Genomic DNA, 16135 nt, shown 5'->3' on the forward strand with positions numbered 1-16135 from the left:
TGCTTTGTTCTATGTCCTAATGTGACTTAAAAATGACTTTTAGAAGTTGTTAGGGACACTTAAGGAGTACACAACAAGATAATGGATTATATGTCTGTTTTAAACAATGGTATTTTCAGTAAGTGCAAAATTATAGAAGCTGAAAAGGATAACACAAACAGGGGGAGTGGAGAGGGAGAAGCAGGCCTCTCGCTGAGCAGGGAGCCGGATGCGGGACTTGATCCCAGGATACTGGGATCATGACCTGAGCCCAAGGCAGACACTTAACAACTGAGTCACCCAGGCGCCCTCTGAAAAGGATAACTGCACTGAATTAAAATCTGTAAAATAAGATATTGATAAGATTCTATTAAACTAAACTTTAGTTGTGGAAGAAAGAGATCCATGAAAGTGGAATATAGTTGCTTACTTACCAGTTGCAGAGTCCAGTTTTTCAGTGACAAAAACTATAAGAAAGACAAAGGAATCAGAGATTAATAAATCTCCATCTACCCAGACTGCAGCTCCTTATGTTCATGTGGAGACTGCGGAAGAGTTGAAAAACCCTGCAAGTATAGCTCCTTTCCAGGTTGCAACGTAACTTAAAATTCAGGTTGAAAATGATGTATTACAAATATTTGCTGCCTAGAGAAAGATGCGTATGTTTACAAAAAAAAAAAAGAAGAAAGAAAATCAACACATCCCAGTGTTATTTCCAAAGGATAAGCAAATCACATGTAGAGATAATATAACTTATTTTTTGAACTATTTCAATCACTTTTTTTAAAGATTTATTTATTTGTTTGAGAGAAAGAGCACAAGCAGAGGGAGAGAGAATCTTAAGCAGACTCCATGCAGAGCATGACACGGGGCTCCATCTCATGACTCCTAGATCATGACCTGAGCTAAACCAAGAGTTGGATACTTAACTGACTAGGCCACCCTAGTGACCCTTCAATTACTTTTTAATGTTTATATTTTACTATAAATTAAGGAACCAGATATTCAAGAAATCTAATTTGCTATTTTGTATATAATTCATAAATGAATGTTAATGATTGAATTATTTGTAGCCATTTGGAGTTTACAATGCATTTTACATGGAATATTTCACTTTGTCAAGTAAATGCTACTTCAGCCAATACAAAGTCAGGAAGTTCATAGGCAAGTGGCGATTCTCTGGTTGTCAGTAACAGGAATCAAAGGAATCAAAGCTATCTGGACATCTGAGAAATAATTGTTTTGAAACCTTGCAAAAACTAAACACATTCCTGATTACAATTAAAAAAAAAAAAGAATTTCGTACCAAAAAAATTTTATAGAATTAGGAGAGGACAAAATATCCCATTCATACTATCTTTAATCCTCAAATCAGTACTTGTCCATAATAAAACCTCTGAAGACCATGTTATATTTTTTCCCCAAATTTAAGTTGATTAGTTATTAGTTGAGGGCAAGGAATATGTCTTATTACCTTTGCAGTCCTACTAACTCAGCATAATACCTTGTTGTTATGATCAGATAGTCAGTAAATGCTTATTAACTGAAAATTTCAGTTTTGGTTCAAACCAATTATATTTCTGTCAAAGTTTAAATGTCATCAATTGTTTATATCAATAAAGAATAAGTGAAACAAGCTACTCACAGCATTGAGCTCCCCACTTTTGGGGCCCCATGGTGTATTTGGCTCCAGTAAAACATCACAATCTAGACCCTTTTCATCACAGGGACCAACCTCAGAATCACTTGAAGGAAAAAGACATGTTATGGAGAAATGTTCAATTTCATAAGAAATTAAATGCAAATGATATCTTTTTCTATTGGAAATATTTTATAAATTGCTCTTTAGAAACACAGTTCTTGAGTATAAGGTATGCCATCTCAACATTTACATTTCTTAATTCATCTAGTGATTCCCCTAGCAGAAGACACTCCATATAGGGCAGCACCATGGCACTCCAAGCATCACACTTGCCAGGTGGTGAAATGGGTTGCTATGACTGGTACTTCTGTGAGAACGGCCTTCATGAAAGGCTCCCCCAACCCCCAACCCCAGCCTGACAGCCTGCTGCAACTGCAAAATAACAGAAGTGACTTCAGAAATTACTAAACTCAAGGAGTTCAAATTTATGCAAAGATGACCTCAACCACTGACTTTTTTTTCCTAGTTGTATCAATCAAGCATTCAAGAAGGGCTTAAGTAACCTGGGAAAAGAAAAAACCCTCAAAAAATGAATTGCAGGTCCGAACCTTTCAAAGACTCCTTTTATTAGTTTTTCTTCCCCTTGGACCTCCAATATTTTGAAGTATTTTTCCTAACAAATAAATACCTGCTTGCTCTTAATGGGAGCTAACATATAATTTCAGGAAGCTTTCTGAAATAATGTAAACTATATGGGGACTGACATTACTGATCTGGGGAAACACCAGGGAATGGAGGATTCTGAGATGGGAAGCATGAATAAAGCTGCAGCACAGTGTTATCCCCCCTGCCTCACCTAACTGTATCTTTAGAAAAAGGCACAACAATGACATCTTTGTGTTTGTGCAGATCGTCCAGTATTTTATCAGTTGGACAGGATGGCAAATCTCCACCTTCACCTTGATCATGAAGAGCAACAACGTGGTCCTTCACTTTACAGCCCTGTGTTGTAAGAGACACCAAATTAGAGAGGTTGGTTTGTTATAGAAATATTCCTGTAAAGATGATTTTATGTTTTTGTTCTTCTTTGCCCAGCCATATCATCATATCAACCATTTTACAACTTTTTCTCAAGAAAAAAATAATACAGTTGATTCTTGAACAACACGGGGCTTAGGGGTGCTGATCCCCTGCAGTCAAAAATCTGCATAACTTTTTTTTTTTAAAGATTTTATTCATTTATTTTAGAGGGAGAAAGAGAGCGTGTGCATGTATGCATGCGAGCAGGAGGAGGGGCAGAGGGAGAGAGAGAATCTCAAGCAGACTCCACACTGAGCACAGAGCCCGATCTCATGACCCTGAGACCAAGACCTGAGCCAAAACCAAGAGCCAGATGCTTAACCAACTGAGCCACGCAGGTGCCCCTTGTCATTTTTTAGTTTATAATTCCCTACCAAAAATTTCCAAGCTTGGCTTCTATCAACTTAAACTAGTAATCTTATTTCTTTTAGAGCCTGTGTCAGTATTTATAGTTTCTGTGGTTTGTTTTTGTGGCATAAATTCTGCTATTCCCCTTCATGGTAACCTACTTTCATCTATGTCAAGTTATCTTTGTATGCTGAATATTTTATTTAAAAAATTGTTTGTAGAAATAATTTGAGGTATAGAATAATGTTACTTTCCTCCAAAGAGAATTTTTACTGCTTTTGCCAGGTGCCTGGGAACAATAGCAATCCAAGATGACCTTAAACCAAGTTCAGGACTTGAAATTTCCTAGGCCATGCAACTGAATCGAAGCCAGTTGCTGGCTGGTTGCTATCCAGGCAAGTAATAGTTTACTTCTGATTTAATCTTATTTTCTTTGGATCCCAACGAAAAGTGTAAGGGTGGGAATGTTATTCATTTCTATCTCCATCCTCCAGACCTTGGACCCTGACTATTACCCAAAATTCTGATAGGGCACCTAAAGATCAGCCCAGCCTCTTAGCCACTTTTTCCAGACTGGAATTTGCTCCCTGGACAAAAATGGCCCTGAGTGCTGGCTCCCTTAGATTTCTATCATTTCCTGTACCTTAACACTACTTCCTCATTATCTTATTAGCTCTTTGATGCTTTTAATATAATCTTTATATTTCATTCACCTTTATTAGTTGCCTTTTGATGGGAGAAATGGTCTGAATTACTTGGTCTGCCATTAATAGAAATATAAATCACCATACGAACTATTTAGATTTCACTTAGCCTAAGAAATCACCTCAACAATATCCATGATGTCACATACAAGATTTATCATACAGTTTAATTACCATTTATTCCTCAACTGTCTCATGATGAATGGAATATAAGGGGTTAATACAACTAGTAAATAGACAATAACAAGACAAAGAGTTACAACTTTTAGAAGTATTATTTACAACAATGTGAATGTGATAGTTAAAACAGAAACATCATAACCACAAAGAAATGCAATGACTAAAAATCCTATTACTGCAAAATATAACATAACCGTGAATTAATAAACATCTTGGGCCTATCAAAGCTAAGCTATTCCATTTTGCTTAAAGTGTCATACCCTATTTAAATTGCTTTGTATGCAAAGCATCTACCTAACATTAAATACAAACATTATGTGGGTAACATATTACCTCACCAATAAAATTTCTGACTAATCAAAGTTGGTGATTAATTGCAAATATAACAAACTACCTTCCAGCTAAAATCCCATGATACACCATTTCAGTAACATTCATGCTAATACCCCAAATTCCTTGGTCCTAAATCTCATCATACCCATCTGGTAAAACCCCAAACTGGATGAGCTCAATGACCCATTGTCTCCATGTTTGCACTCAAGCAGCTTAGCGCTACTGGAGAGAGTGACATAAAAGGCATGTTGGATTTCATTGTAAATTTATGATTACCAATCTCCAATGGGCTCTCAAATTGCTTAGTAACCGACAAGCTTTCTCTGGAAAATTCACTCTCATGTTTTCCAAAAAGACTATTTCAAACCTTCGATACTTCCTTCAAATCTTAGAACCTTCCCTCTTCCCCCTCATTCTTAGCAGATGGCTTTTCCTCCTACTTTATAGAGAAGAAAGGCATTAGGAAAAATGTATCTAAATGATAAAAACACAATTTTACTAATAACTGCAACCATCCTACTCTTTCTCTACTGTTACAACAGAGGCACTGCCCTTCCTCTTGTCTAAACTAATACTGCCTCATAACCTTATACCATCAACCTCTCCTCAACTAGATCCTTCCCACAGACGTTAAAAAAAGATCTCTAATATTTAAACAAAACAAAGCAGAAACAATAACCAAATACCTACAATGTAATTACTGACTTACCCTCTCCCTTTCTCAAATTCCCCAAAAGAGCTGCTATTCACACTGTCCACATTTGTTTCTCTTCCACTCACTCCCTCCACAACCCATACCAATCCGGCTTTGGGATCTAGCACTTCACCAAAACAGATCTTTACACATGAATTCCAGATTACCAAAGTTAAAGGACACATTTCTTTCCTTATTTTTATCTGACCTCTTGGCAGTATTTGGCATCATGGACCACTTTCTCTTTCTTCAAATACTACTCCTTTGATTTTCATGACAACATCCTTGGTTTTCCTCCTATTATTCCTGCTGCTCCTGATCATTGTCTTTTGCAGGCTCATGCTTTGCTATCCAGCCATTAAATTCTGGGAGTTTCTCTAGGCTCCCCTGTAGGCTCTCTGATTTTCTTATGCTCACCTATACCTGCTGGTTTCAATTCTTACTTATTTGCAAGAAGACTTAAAATTATCACCTCTAGGTAGCCAATTCTCTGAGCCCCAAAACACTCTTTGCCTGGTTGTCTTCTAAAACACCTCAATCTCAAAATGTCCAAAACAGAACTCATGAGCTTCTCTCCAAACCCAATTCCCTTCTTGTTTCCTTCGTAGACAGCACTACCACTATCCAGTACCATAAGCAAGAAACGGAGTTATCCTGGACTTCTTCCTCTGTGATAGAATCCATCAAGCCGTTTCAGGTTTACCTCCTAAATACTAAATTCATTTCTACAACCTTAGGCCAAGCTATCATCCTAAGACTATGCAGTAACTCCTCTCATACCTGACTATACTTCATACTCCCAAGCCATTCTCCACACTGCAACTGATCTTCAAAACCCAAAATAAAGAAAAAACATGGCCTACAAGGTCCTACCCCCGCATGGCGCAACACCTATCTACCTCACCAGCCTTTCCTTAAACTACGTGTGTTTTCTCTAACAGGCAGTTTTCTTCAGCCTCCCTCATTCACTGTATTCCTTTTGGCCTTGGTATTCGGAGAGAAGTGCTCTTTCCCTCCTCTTTGCCTCACATACTCATACCCACCCTTCAGATTTCAACCGAATGCCAACTCCTTGACTTCAATGCCCAGGTCAGAGCAGCTAATCTATTATAGACATTTATGGCCCTGCATACTTCTTCAAACATTTCTTTGCATGCTTCCCCCCCGCCCCTTTTGATACTACTGCATGAACTATAAGCTCCACGAAGGGAGGAACTATCTAATTTTACCGAAATTAGATTATTCTCTGCCTTGCACAGTGTGCGACACAGCTGTGGTGCTTTATAGATAATTGCTGTATGGATGAGGAGGAGGGAGAGCTTTAGGTTCTTTCTCTCCACTGATGAAATTTAATTACATAACATTTTCAAAAGTGTTAGTGATCAAGGACCCTAACCTACAGCAATACTCACATATTGTACCAAGATATATGTGCAAGGACATTCATTACAAGACCATAATACCATCAATCTGGAAACAACCTAAATGTTCACTGATAGGAGGATGGTTAAATAAATTGTGATATATGCACAGCTTAAGATATTACACAGCAATAAAGAAATGACAGAAAGATAACCTAGGTATATTGTTGATTGAAAAGGGCAAGTTACAGAAAAATATGAACAGTATGATCCTTTTTCCAATATAAAAAATTGCATAAATTTGTGCCTGAAATGTATAAAACAGGGGCGCCTAGGTGGCTCAGTCAGTTAAACATCTGCCTTGGGCTTAGGTCATGATCTCAGGGTCATGGGATCGAGCCCCACATAGGCTCCCTGCTCAGTGAGGAGCCTGCTTCTCCCTCTCACTCTGCCTGTTCCCCCTGCTTGTGCTCTCTCTCTCTCTCTCAAATAAATAAATAAAATCTTAAGGAAAAAAAGAGAAGGGAAGAAAATATTTTTTTAAAAAATGAAATGTGTAAAACAAAGTCTAAAAGGAAACCGTTAACTGCCTCTGAGAAAAGATGCAGAACAAGGGAGTGGTGTAAAGATGGACTTCTACTTTTAACTATACTTATTTTTGTATTGTTTGAAGTCTTTCCTATATGAATGTATAACCTTTATGCTTTAAAAACAATAAAAGGGGAAAAGATTAAATAAGTGTTAGTGAGCACTGTAACTACAAAAGGGCAGCATCCAAAATTTACCTTTGCAGGGGCACCTGGCTGACTCAGTTGGTGGATCATGAGACTCTTGATCTTGAGGTTGTAAGTTCAAGCCCCAGGTTGGGTGTAGAGATTACTTAAAAAAATAAAATCTTTTTTTTTTTAAATAAAATCTTTAAAACAAACAAACAACAACAACAAACAAAATTTACCTTTGTAAGCTGAGTGGGATCAAACCGAAGAACCTTTTGGTTACAGCAGGGATAAATACCAGTGCCAACAGTACTCAGTGAACTTGCTGCAGTAGGATAAACCACTGTTTCTGAATGATATTGACAGTGTGAAAATTCTATACAGAGAAAAGCCTGAATAAAAGAAATATATAAAATCAATTATTATTCCCACAATGAAATTATACATCCCAAAAAACATCACTCAGGACTACAGAATGTATGTTCCATTTATTTTTTAAAAATTTTAAAAAAGATTTTATTTATTTATTTGAGAGAGCGAGAGAGAGCATGAGGGGAAGGAGTGGAGGGAGAGGATTTTTTTTTTCCACTGAAAAAATAGATTTGGTCACTTAAAACCTGTTGATTTTCTAAGAATTAGGCAAGGCATGATTGTTTCAGCAATGAAAATAAAAAGGAGGATGAAGATAGTAAGAGAAACAAAACCAGATGCAAGCAATGTTTCATAGTCCCATTGTTTTTGCCACTAGTTCCTTTAAAAAGATGTAAGATATTGTCCAAACACATCCAAACATACTAATTAAACAGCATATATTAAAAGAGCCTGCTATGCTGGGCATCTGGCTGGCTCAGTTGGTACAGCATGTAACGCTTGATCTCGGGGTTGAGTTCGAGCCCCACATTGGATGTAGAGATTACTTAAAAATAAAATCTTAAGAAAAAAAGGGTCTGCTATGAATGTTTGCAGAGCAAGATATTAAAAAGAAAAAGAAAAAAAAAACTCACCTGATAACATCTTGAACAAGTTAGCCAGTTGACTGTTCCCCACAAGCGCCAATATACATCTCTCCAAGATTTTAATTCTTCAAAAAGACTATTCAAATATTCATGAACATCCCAAGTCTTATCCCTGGGGAAAAGAGCCTCAAATATTATATTATTTTACAAGCAAGTAATATAAACAATTTGTTTTAGGCAAATGTTTTTAAATTTGTGGCTTATTTCCAAAAACATTCCCCAAATGATAGCTATGGGATGGACTACATGGAACAGTAGAAAAAATTTCATTTGGGAGTTTGTTTATTCTCTTTTTCTGTGGACAACAGAAAAAGATATGAAAGATTGAATGTCAAATTATTTTGCTAAACTAAATTATTTTGCTAAGCTATTTTAAATATGGTTTGAGCAGGCTAACAGTTGGGATGATGATGCTAAACAGAACCTTTATTCTAGGTTACTAATCATTGGTGATTCTAAACATTTCTTTATATTATTTTCAAAAGGCATTCTCAAGTAATTGAGTAATACAGTAATATATAATCAGGTCTTGGTAACACATATTTTGAAGTTAATATAAACTTAAAAAATAGCAAAGGCTTAAAACCCTATTTGCTATGTTCATATGCAACTCAAGTTCCTATTTTTTTCCAAGTCCCTTAATCATTTGAACTTTTGCTACCTTGTCCTTATTCAACAAATAACAAAATGTCATGACATTATTACAAACTGCATAGGCACATCTGTTTTAATTAAAGACAACTGAAAAAATGTCATCAACATCTGACCTACAGGAAAATACTTTAAATAAAACAACAAAAATGGATGTTGAAGGCAATTATCAAATTTTTTCACTTAGTTAATAGTTATTGCTGTCAGAATGGAAGTGCTTTCCAAAAGGTGAAATCAAGTCTCAAGACAAAAACGTATAAAACCCCAGGTGCTTATAAGAACTAATGAAGATTCCCTTGATTATTGTATGAAGAGAAAAATGAAACATTTTAAACATGACGGTGAGGGGCACCTGGCTGGCTCAGTCAGAGGAGCATGTGACTCTTGATCTTAGGGTCATGAGTTTAAGCCCCATGTTGGGTGTAGAAATTACTAAAAAAATAAACGTAAAAAAATATTTTAAAAATAAGCATGACTGTGCTATTAATAATAGAGTCAAATGTGTTTCTTATGTTTTAATGTTTAAAATATGAAACTTAACATTTATACTGTTTTTTCCTTTAAAAACCACAAAAGTGCTGTACATTTTTAACAAAGAAAAAAAGGACAAACAAATTTAAAAGCATCCATAATACTATCACTTAAAGGTAACACCACAGTTTACATTTTAGTGAATGTTTCTAGTTTTATGACTTTTTTTTCACTTAATTCACCACTAACAACTTGCTACATAAGTATATATACTTCTACAACATTATTCTCAAAGGCTGCACATTAAGAATTGATTAGGCATGTTTTATATGGATATACTACTACATGGATATATTTTAGTTCATTTAATCATTTGGATGTTTCCCCTTTTTTTCCTATCTAAACAATATAGCAATAAGTGTTCTTGTTGAATGCTTTCACAAATCTAACATTACCTCTTTGGATAAATTCCTAGCAGGAATTTATTTATTTATTTTTATTTTTATATTTTTAGAGAATATATACATTTCAGAATTTTTGCTTTTCTGAGATATTACACCAATTTACAATATTCTTCCCCCAACTGAGAATGAGAACTGGTTTTGAACTTAAAGGGGAATAAAAGAGGACTATATATTGATGGAATACTGACAAAGTATGAAGAATAAATAGATTATGGAATATCCAGTTTTAAAGACAATTTCCTCATTCACCAAAATTTACCTGAAAATAAATTTGATTCTCTGTCAAATTCAATATAACATTTTTATAAATAAAATCAGTTAGTGAAAAGAAATCATTTTAATGGCACTGACCAGAATATCTTTCAAGACTAATGCACAATAATTTTTACTATTTTAAAGTTTAAAAATATCATGAAATTTACTCAGTAAACAAAATACAGCTTTTACAAAACTTTGTTTTGAAAGCATCTTTCTAAGTCAAAGCTGGATCACATTCAGAAAAAAGTGTTATCCTATACCTTGTAAAACTAGTTATGTTTTTAGAAAAACACTATTAATTCACATTTAAAAACTGTGTTTTATTTTCACTGCACCTTATGTGAATGTAGATAATATTTCCATGTTGATCCACATTGATTTTTCCAGGAATGCAAGGAATTCTTCTTTCTGTTTCTTTTGTTAAAAGTTTCTTACACAAACAGCACCTATAGCACAAAGACACAAAAACATCCAAGAAGAAAATTTAAGATGTAGTAAAATTAAACAATTTAGCTGCATTGTATAGAATACCAAAAAAAAAAACCACATCACTGTACCTGTATAACGTCGCCGCATTATTCCGGGAATCTGGGTTCAAGTACTCAGGATCAAAAAGTCTCTCAATCTTCTTACAAAAAAGTTTACTATTAACAACAAATGACCAACAAATTAATTTTCTATTATTTACATTACTAAAGTTCCTTGATAGTGATGAAAATAAACGCTGACCTATCTGCGTATGTAGAAAATAAAATTAATAAATCCTTGGAGAGACTCTCTTTGGGAATTTATGATATATTTATAGTGTTCTAAGTAAATAAACCTACTAATGATAAATGCTTAATCAAGAATGTATTTTCACAAGAATATTTTTTTGGAATATTCAATATTGAGGAACTTGAAAACATAACAATCCTGGGTCTACCAATAACTTGGTATATGATCTTTGGCAACTACTTAACCTCTCTTAACCTTGTTTTCTCATCTATAAAATGGGGTTAATAATTCCAAACTCACAAGGTTTTATGAGGATTAAATGAATAGGGTTATAAAGAGTGCCAGATACAGCATTAAGCATTTGACATATATTAATAAAAACTTTATTATAATGCACAATGTGACTAAACTTTAAGTCTTATGTCATTAAATCAACTGTATATCCTGAGGCCAGATCTGGATTTAGGATATTAACCCCATTTTCAAGTATATACCAAAAAAATATTATAAAGCCACTGGAATTAAGACAGTGTACGACTGATACAAGTATAGAGAAAGAAATCAACAGAAGTGGACAGCTACATGCAGAAGAATGAAACTGGATCACTTTCTCATACCATACACACACAAAAAACCTCAAAATAGATTAAAAATCTAAATGTGAGAGCTGATACCATAAAACTCATAGAAGAAAACATAGGCAGCATAATTTCTTTGATATCGACCTTTGCAACTTTCTTATAGATACATCTCCTTAGGCAAGGGAAACAAAAGCACAAATAAACTATTGGGACTACATAGAAATATAAAGCTTTTGCACAGCAAGGAAACCATTAACAAAACAAAAAGGTAACCTATGGAATGGGAGAAGATATTAGCAAATGACATATCCAGTATGGGGTTAATATCCAAAATATGTAAAGAACTTATTAAATTCAATACCAAAAAACCCCAGACCAATTAAAAAATGAGCAGAGGACCTGAATAGACACTTTTCCAAAGAAGACATCCAAATGGCCAACAGACATATGAAAAGATGCTCAACATCACTAATCATCAGGGAAATGCAAATCAAAACCAAAATGAGATATCACCTTACAAGTGTGCGAATGGTTAGACTAAAAAAGACAAGAAGTGACAAGTGACAGCAAGGATGTGGAGAAAAAGGAACCCTTGTGCACTGTTGGTGGGAATGTAAATTGGTGCAGCCACTGTGGAAAACAGATGGAGGTTCCTCAAAAGATTGAAAATAGAACCACCATATGATCCAGTAATTCCACTACTGGGTATTTACTAAAAAAGAAAGAAAAGAAAGAAAAGAAAGGAAAGGAAGAAAGGAAGAAAGGAAGAAAGGAAGAAAGGAAGAAAGGAAAAGAAAGAAAGAAAGAAAGAAAGAAAGAAAGAAAGAAAGAAAGAAAGAAAGAAAGAAAGAAAAACATTAATTTGAAAACAGATATGCACCCCTATGTTTATTATAACATTATTTACAATAGCCAAGATATGGAAACAACCTAGGTGTGCACTGATAGATGAATGGATAAAAAAGATATGGTATATGTATATACATAATGGAATATTACTTAGCCATAAAAAGGATGAGATCTTGCCATTTGTGACAACATAGATGGACCCAGAGGGCATTATGCTAAGTGAAATAGAGAAAAACCAATACCATATGATTTCACTTATATGTGGAATCTAAAAAACAAATGAATAAACAAACAAACAAAAAGCAGAATCAGAGCTATAAATACAGAGAACAAACTGATGGCTGCCAGAGGGGAGGGAGGTAGGGGAATGGACAAAATGGGTGAAGGAGAGTATGAAATACAGTCTTCCAGTTATGGAATGTGTAAGCCATGGGATTAAAGGCACAGCACAGGGCATATAGTCAAAGGTACTGTAAAGGGCATTATAGGGTGACAGATGGTAGCTACATTTGTGGTGAGCATAGCTTAATGCACAGAGTTGTCAAATCACTATGTTGTACACTTGAAACTAATGTAACATTGTGTGTCAACTATATTTCAATTTTAAAAAAAGAATAAGAAATCAACAGAACAAAATGGAGAGTTCTGAAAGACATCTTCCATATAGTCACCTGATTTATAGTGAAGGTGCCACTGCAATTCAGTGGAGAAAGAATGGTCTTGCAAGGAAATCTCACCCAGTTCCATAGTTTCAAATCTATCTACTCTTGTATTTCTATTTTAAGCTCTGACCTCTGACCTAAATTTCAGACTTTTAAATCCACCTATCTCTGCTATCCTACCTGGATGTCCCAAAAGTATATTAAATATATCAAATAATCTTAACAAGACCCAAACCCATATCCTGATTCCCGTCACCGCAATCTCTCCTCTGTTAATGGCACTATAATCCACTGAATTGCTCCTTAAACCTCAACCTAGTAATTATCCTAGGATACTCTCTCTCCCCACATTATTCTATCTGAAATCAGTCAGATCTCTCTAATAACACACTCTGGATACATCTACTGGATACATCTGGATACATCTAATAACACATCTCTGGATACATTTATCTTTCCAGCTCTTACTCTAGTCCAAACCCTTTCATCTCTCACCAGACGACTGCACTAGGCTCCTCATTGGTCTCCTTGCTTCTTACATCCTTGCAGTCTATTGTCCACAGAGCAACCAGGATGATCTCTTAAAAACAAATCAGATCATGCCACTCCTCTGCTCCCATTCACATTAAAATAAAGTATACCCTCTTTGCCAAGACTTAATCAGCACCTAACTGATATGACCATTGCTGATTTCATCTCATATTATTCTTCCTCTTTATAATAAGGCCTATCTTAATAATTTTTAACATAATTCACTAACACAATATGCTCATATGTACATTATACAAAATAATTTAAGTACTAATTTTTATCTAGAGCCATTGGCTCCGGATAAATTTTACTTCATTTGAAATAAAATAGAATTTTTTTTTTTAAGATTTTATTTATTTATTTGACAGAGAGAGAGAGACAGTAAGAGAGGGAACACAAGCAGGGGAAGTGGGGGAGGGAGAAGCAGGCTCCCCGCAGAGCAGGGGGCCTGATGCGGGGCTCGATCCCAGGACCCTGGGATCATGACCTGAGCCGAAGGCAGACGCTTAATGACTGAGCCACTCGGACGCCCCAAATAGAAATATTTCTAAAAATATTCTAAAAATAGAATATTTCACTAAAATGAAATCGAAATGTATTTCTTCTAACAGGAATATTTGGTTAAAAATTAAATTTAAAAATTACCTTCTAAATTTATCCTTCTTGTCCTTTAAATCATCAACTTCATTGTGTGTGAACAGATCAGCTATACGTGTAAGAAGATTTGCGTTAATACAGTTCATGTTGCATGGGGTAGCTACTATGGCATTCATATTTTTGTGGCAATACTGAATACATTGTTCAACCTAAAAAAACACACAATAGAAAATGAATGTTGAAGAGTGGCATAAAGGATGATGTCATGTCAATACCTTTCAAAGATAAAATTCATTAAAAGCTTGATTCACGGATTGCTAGGTACTAACTGGATTTTGTCTATCTGAGTTAATTTATATTGTTCCAAAGTAAGCCATCAGGCCATGTTTGTACACATACAGAAATAGGAAAACAACTTTCAATTTTCTTGGCATACTTTAAACAATAATGCAATGAGCATCTTTCGTAATTGTGGCAGGTATAAATCTTAGTCCATAAACTCCAATACATAAGATATGTGACTTCCTATAACTAGATTTAGTGGCAATATTAAGCCTCTACTTCTCTGAGAGGCTAAAATATAATTTTAGTCACTTCAGGGTTTTCTCAGTTGTGTTGTGCCTGCTTCCTGACTCTCCTTGCCTTTCTCCAACCTGAGGTATATTTATTTACTTTTTGAGGTGGATTTGCGTTTTGCGGAGTAGCACTGGCTAATCATGTATTTTCCAAATATTTTGTTTCTGGCATAAAAATTATGCTTTAGGGCTTAGACTTCAAAAGCCAAAGATTAAGGACTCTTTTCATCTCTGCTTTTTTTCTGTAACCCTACCCTGAAGCAATTAATACAACTAAATGGGGAACAACTAAGGAGTAGGAAGAATACAGAGAACTAGTAAAACCCCAAATAATCAAACAAATTTCACATCTGTTAATATAGCAAAGGAGTACTCTGCCTTAACACAAACATACATAAACATGTGAATGATTAAGAAATTTATTAAATAAAAAAACAAATATATTTAATGTCAGAGCCTGATATGTGCATGTATACATTGCGCTTTTACATTTTATCAACTACTCTTAAAAAATAGACATTAGCATCTGGTTTACACATACACAGTTATATTAATAGTTGGGTATTTGTTTTTAATTCACTGAGTTATAAATGAAAGACACAAATAAGTAAAACATGCTTAAAGAAATTACTTAGTGAAACAAATATATTCCAATTAATTTTCACTTAATCTGGTTTTAGAGCAAAATCCATCTTGGACTAAAGCTAATTCTGTTTAGTTTCATCTAATACAACAATAAGCTATTCCTTGAAGATAAATTGTTTGCTTTATAGGCATAATATACTAATGATACATAGTCGTCTAACCCCTTCCCCACAGAACAAGAGCAGTTTATTCTAATGGAATTGTAAACAGAAAGAGTTAGGGATCCCTGGACTAGGAAAGACAGACAAAGCTTTCCTGACACAAGAGAAGTCATGTTAGGCCCCAAGCTATTTTCTGTGATCTGTGCCCTACTTGCCCAAGCACACTTCTTGCAGAACCTCCTAGGAGGTGTCAGAGTTATAAAGAAATACAAAGACCTCAGTAGTTAAGAATTTTAAGGGAATCAAGGGAATGTAAAAACTAACAGTCTCCATCAGGCTTGGAAATAGCCTGACCATATCAGAGACAACAAATTGGTGGTAAAAACTCCCAATGCTGGTTCCAAAGTAAGCAAGGCCTTGCATTCCTAATGGAGATAACAAACCCATGACACCACCCAGTTTATGCCCATAGCCCCTTCCCCTCTTCCAGTTACCTCTGCTTCATTATAATATTAAAGTATCCACCCTGGGAAGAGCCCAAGCTTCATTAACATAGCATAGGATGCCTGTACCTTATGCCCCCCCCTTTACCTGCAATGACAGTGCTCCCCTTTATGAATATTCATCCTAAACCCTAAATAAAGGAACTTCTCACCCCTGCTTGGGGAGTAATGGCTGATCTCCTTATTTGCTGCAAATAGTTTCCTTTGTCTGACAACTCCACCTGATGTAGTCTCTCACCAAGTAACTCACCAAGAAGCAAACTCCTCTTAGTTCAGTTACAGAATCACACTCTTGAATTAACAACTATTTTAGTAGGATGTCTTAAAAATTTCTAGACACTTTAAGGAAAAATCAAGTTGCATGTTAAATTAAGCATAGGTGAATAAAAAAGCTTGGATCTGGGGCGCCTGGGTGGCTCAGTTGGTTAGGCGACTGCCTTCAGCTCAGGTCATGATCCCAGAGTCCTGGGATCGAGT

The 16135-nt window shown here is 35.3% G+C and overlaps 1 protein-coding gene across 6 annotated transcripts in view; it reads right to left on the reverse strand.

Moving 5' to 3' along the window:
* The window catches only part of KIAA1841 (KIAA1841 ortholog), a 53439-nt gene that overhangs the window by 17277 nt on the left and 20027 nt on the right, over positions 1–16135 (reverse strand). For all 6 annotated transcript variants that reach the window (XR_004678570.1, XM_035001483.1, XM_035001482.1 and 3 more), the window contains 8 exons: positions 13883–14043; positions 10455–10541; positions 10233–10343; positions 8042–8165; positions 7277–7429; positions 2478–2623; positions 1625–1724; positions 414–446 (listed from right to left, as the gene is read on the reverse strand). Coding sequence is in view for 5 of the 6 variants with exons in the window: in XM_035001483.1 (XP_034857374.1) it covers positions 414–446; positions 1625–1724; positions 2478–2623; positions 7277–7429; positions 8042–8165; positions 10233–10343; positions 10455–10541; positions 13883–14043 (915 nt within the window). In the remaining variant the exon portion in view is untranslated. The remainder of the gene's footprint in view (positions 1–413; positions 447–1624; positions 1725–2477; positions 2624–7276; positions 7430–8041; positions 8166–10232; positions 10344–10454; positions 10542–13882; positions 14044–16135) is intronic.

The sequence above is a fragment of the Mirounga leonina genome, unplaced genomic scaffold (genome assembly GCF_011800145.1).
Source record: "Mirounga leonina isolate KUSES-001 unplaced genomic scaffold, KU_Mleo_1.0 Mir_125, whole genome shotgun sequence".
Lineage (NCBI taxonomy): Eukaryota > Metazoa > Chordata > Mammalia > Carnivora > Phocidae > Mirounga > Mirounga leonina.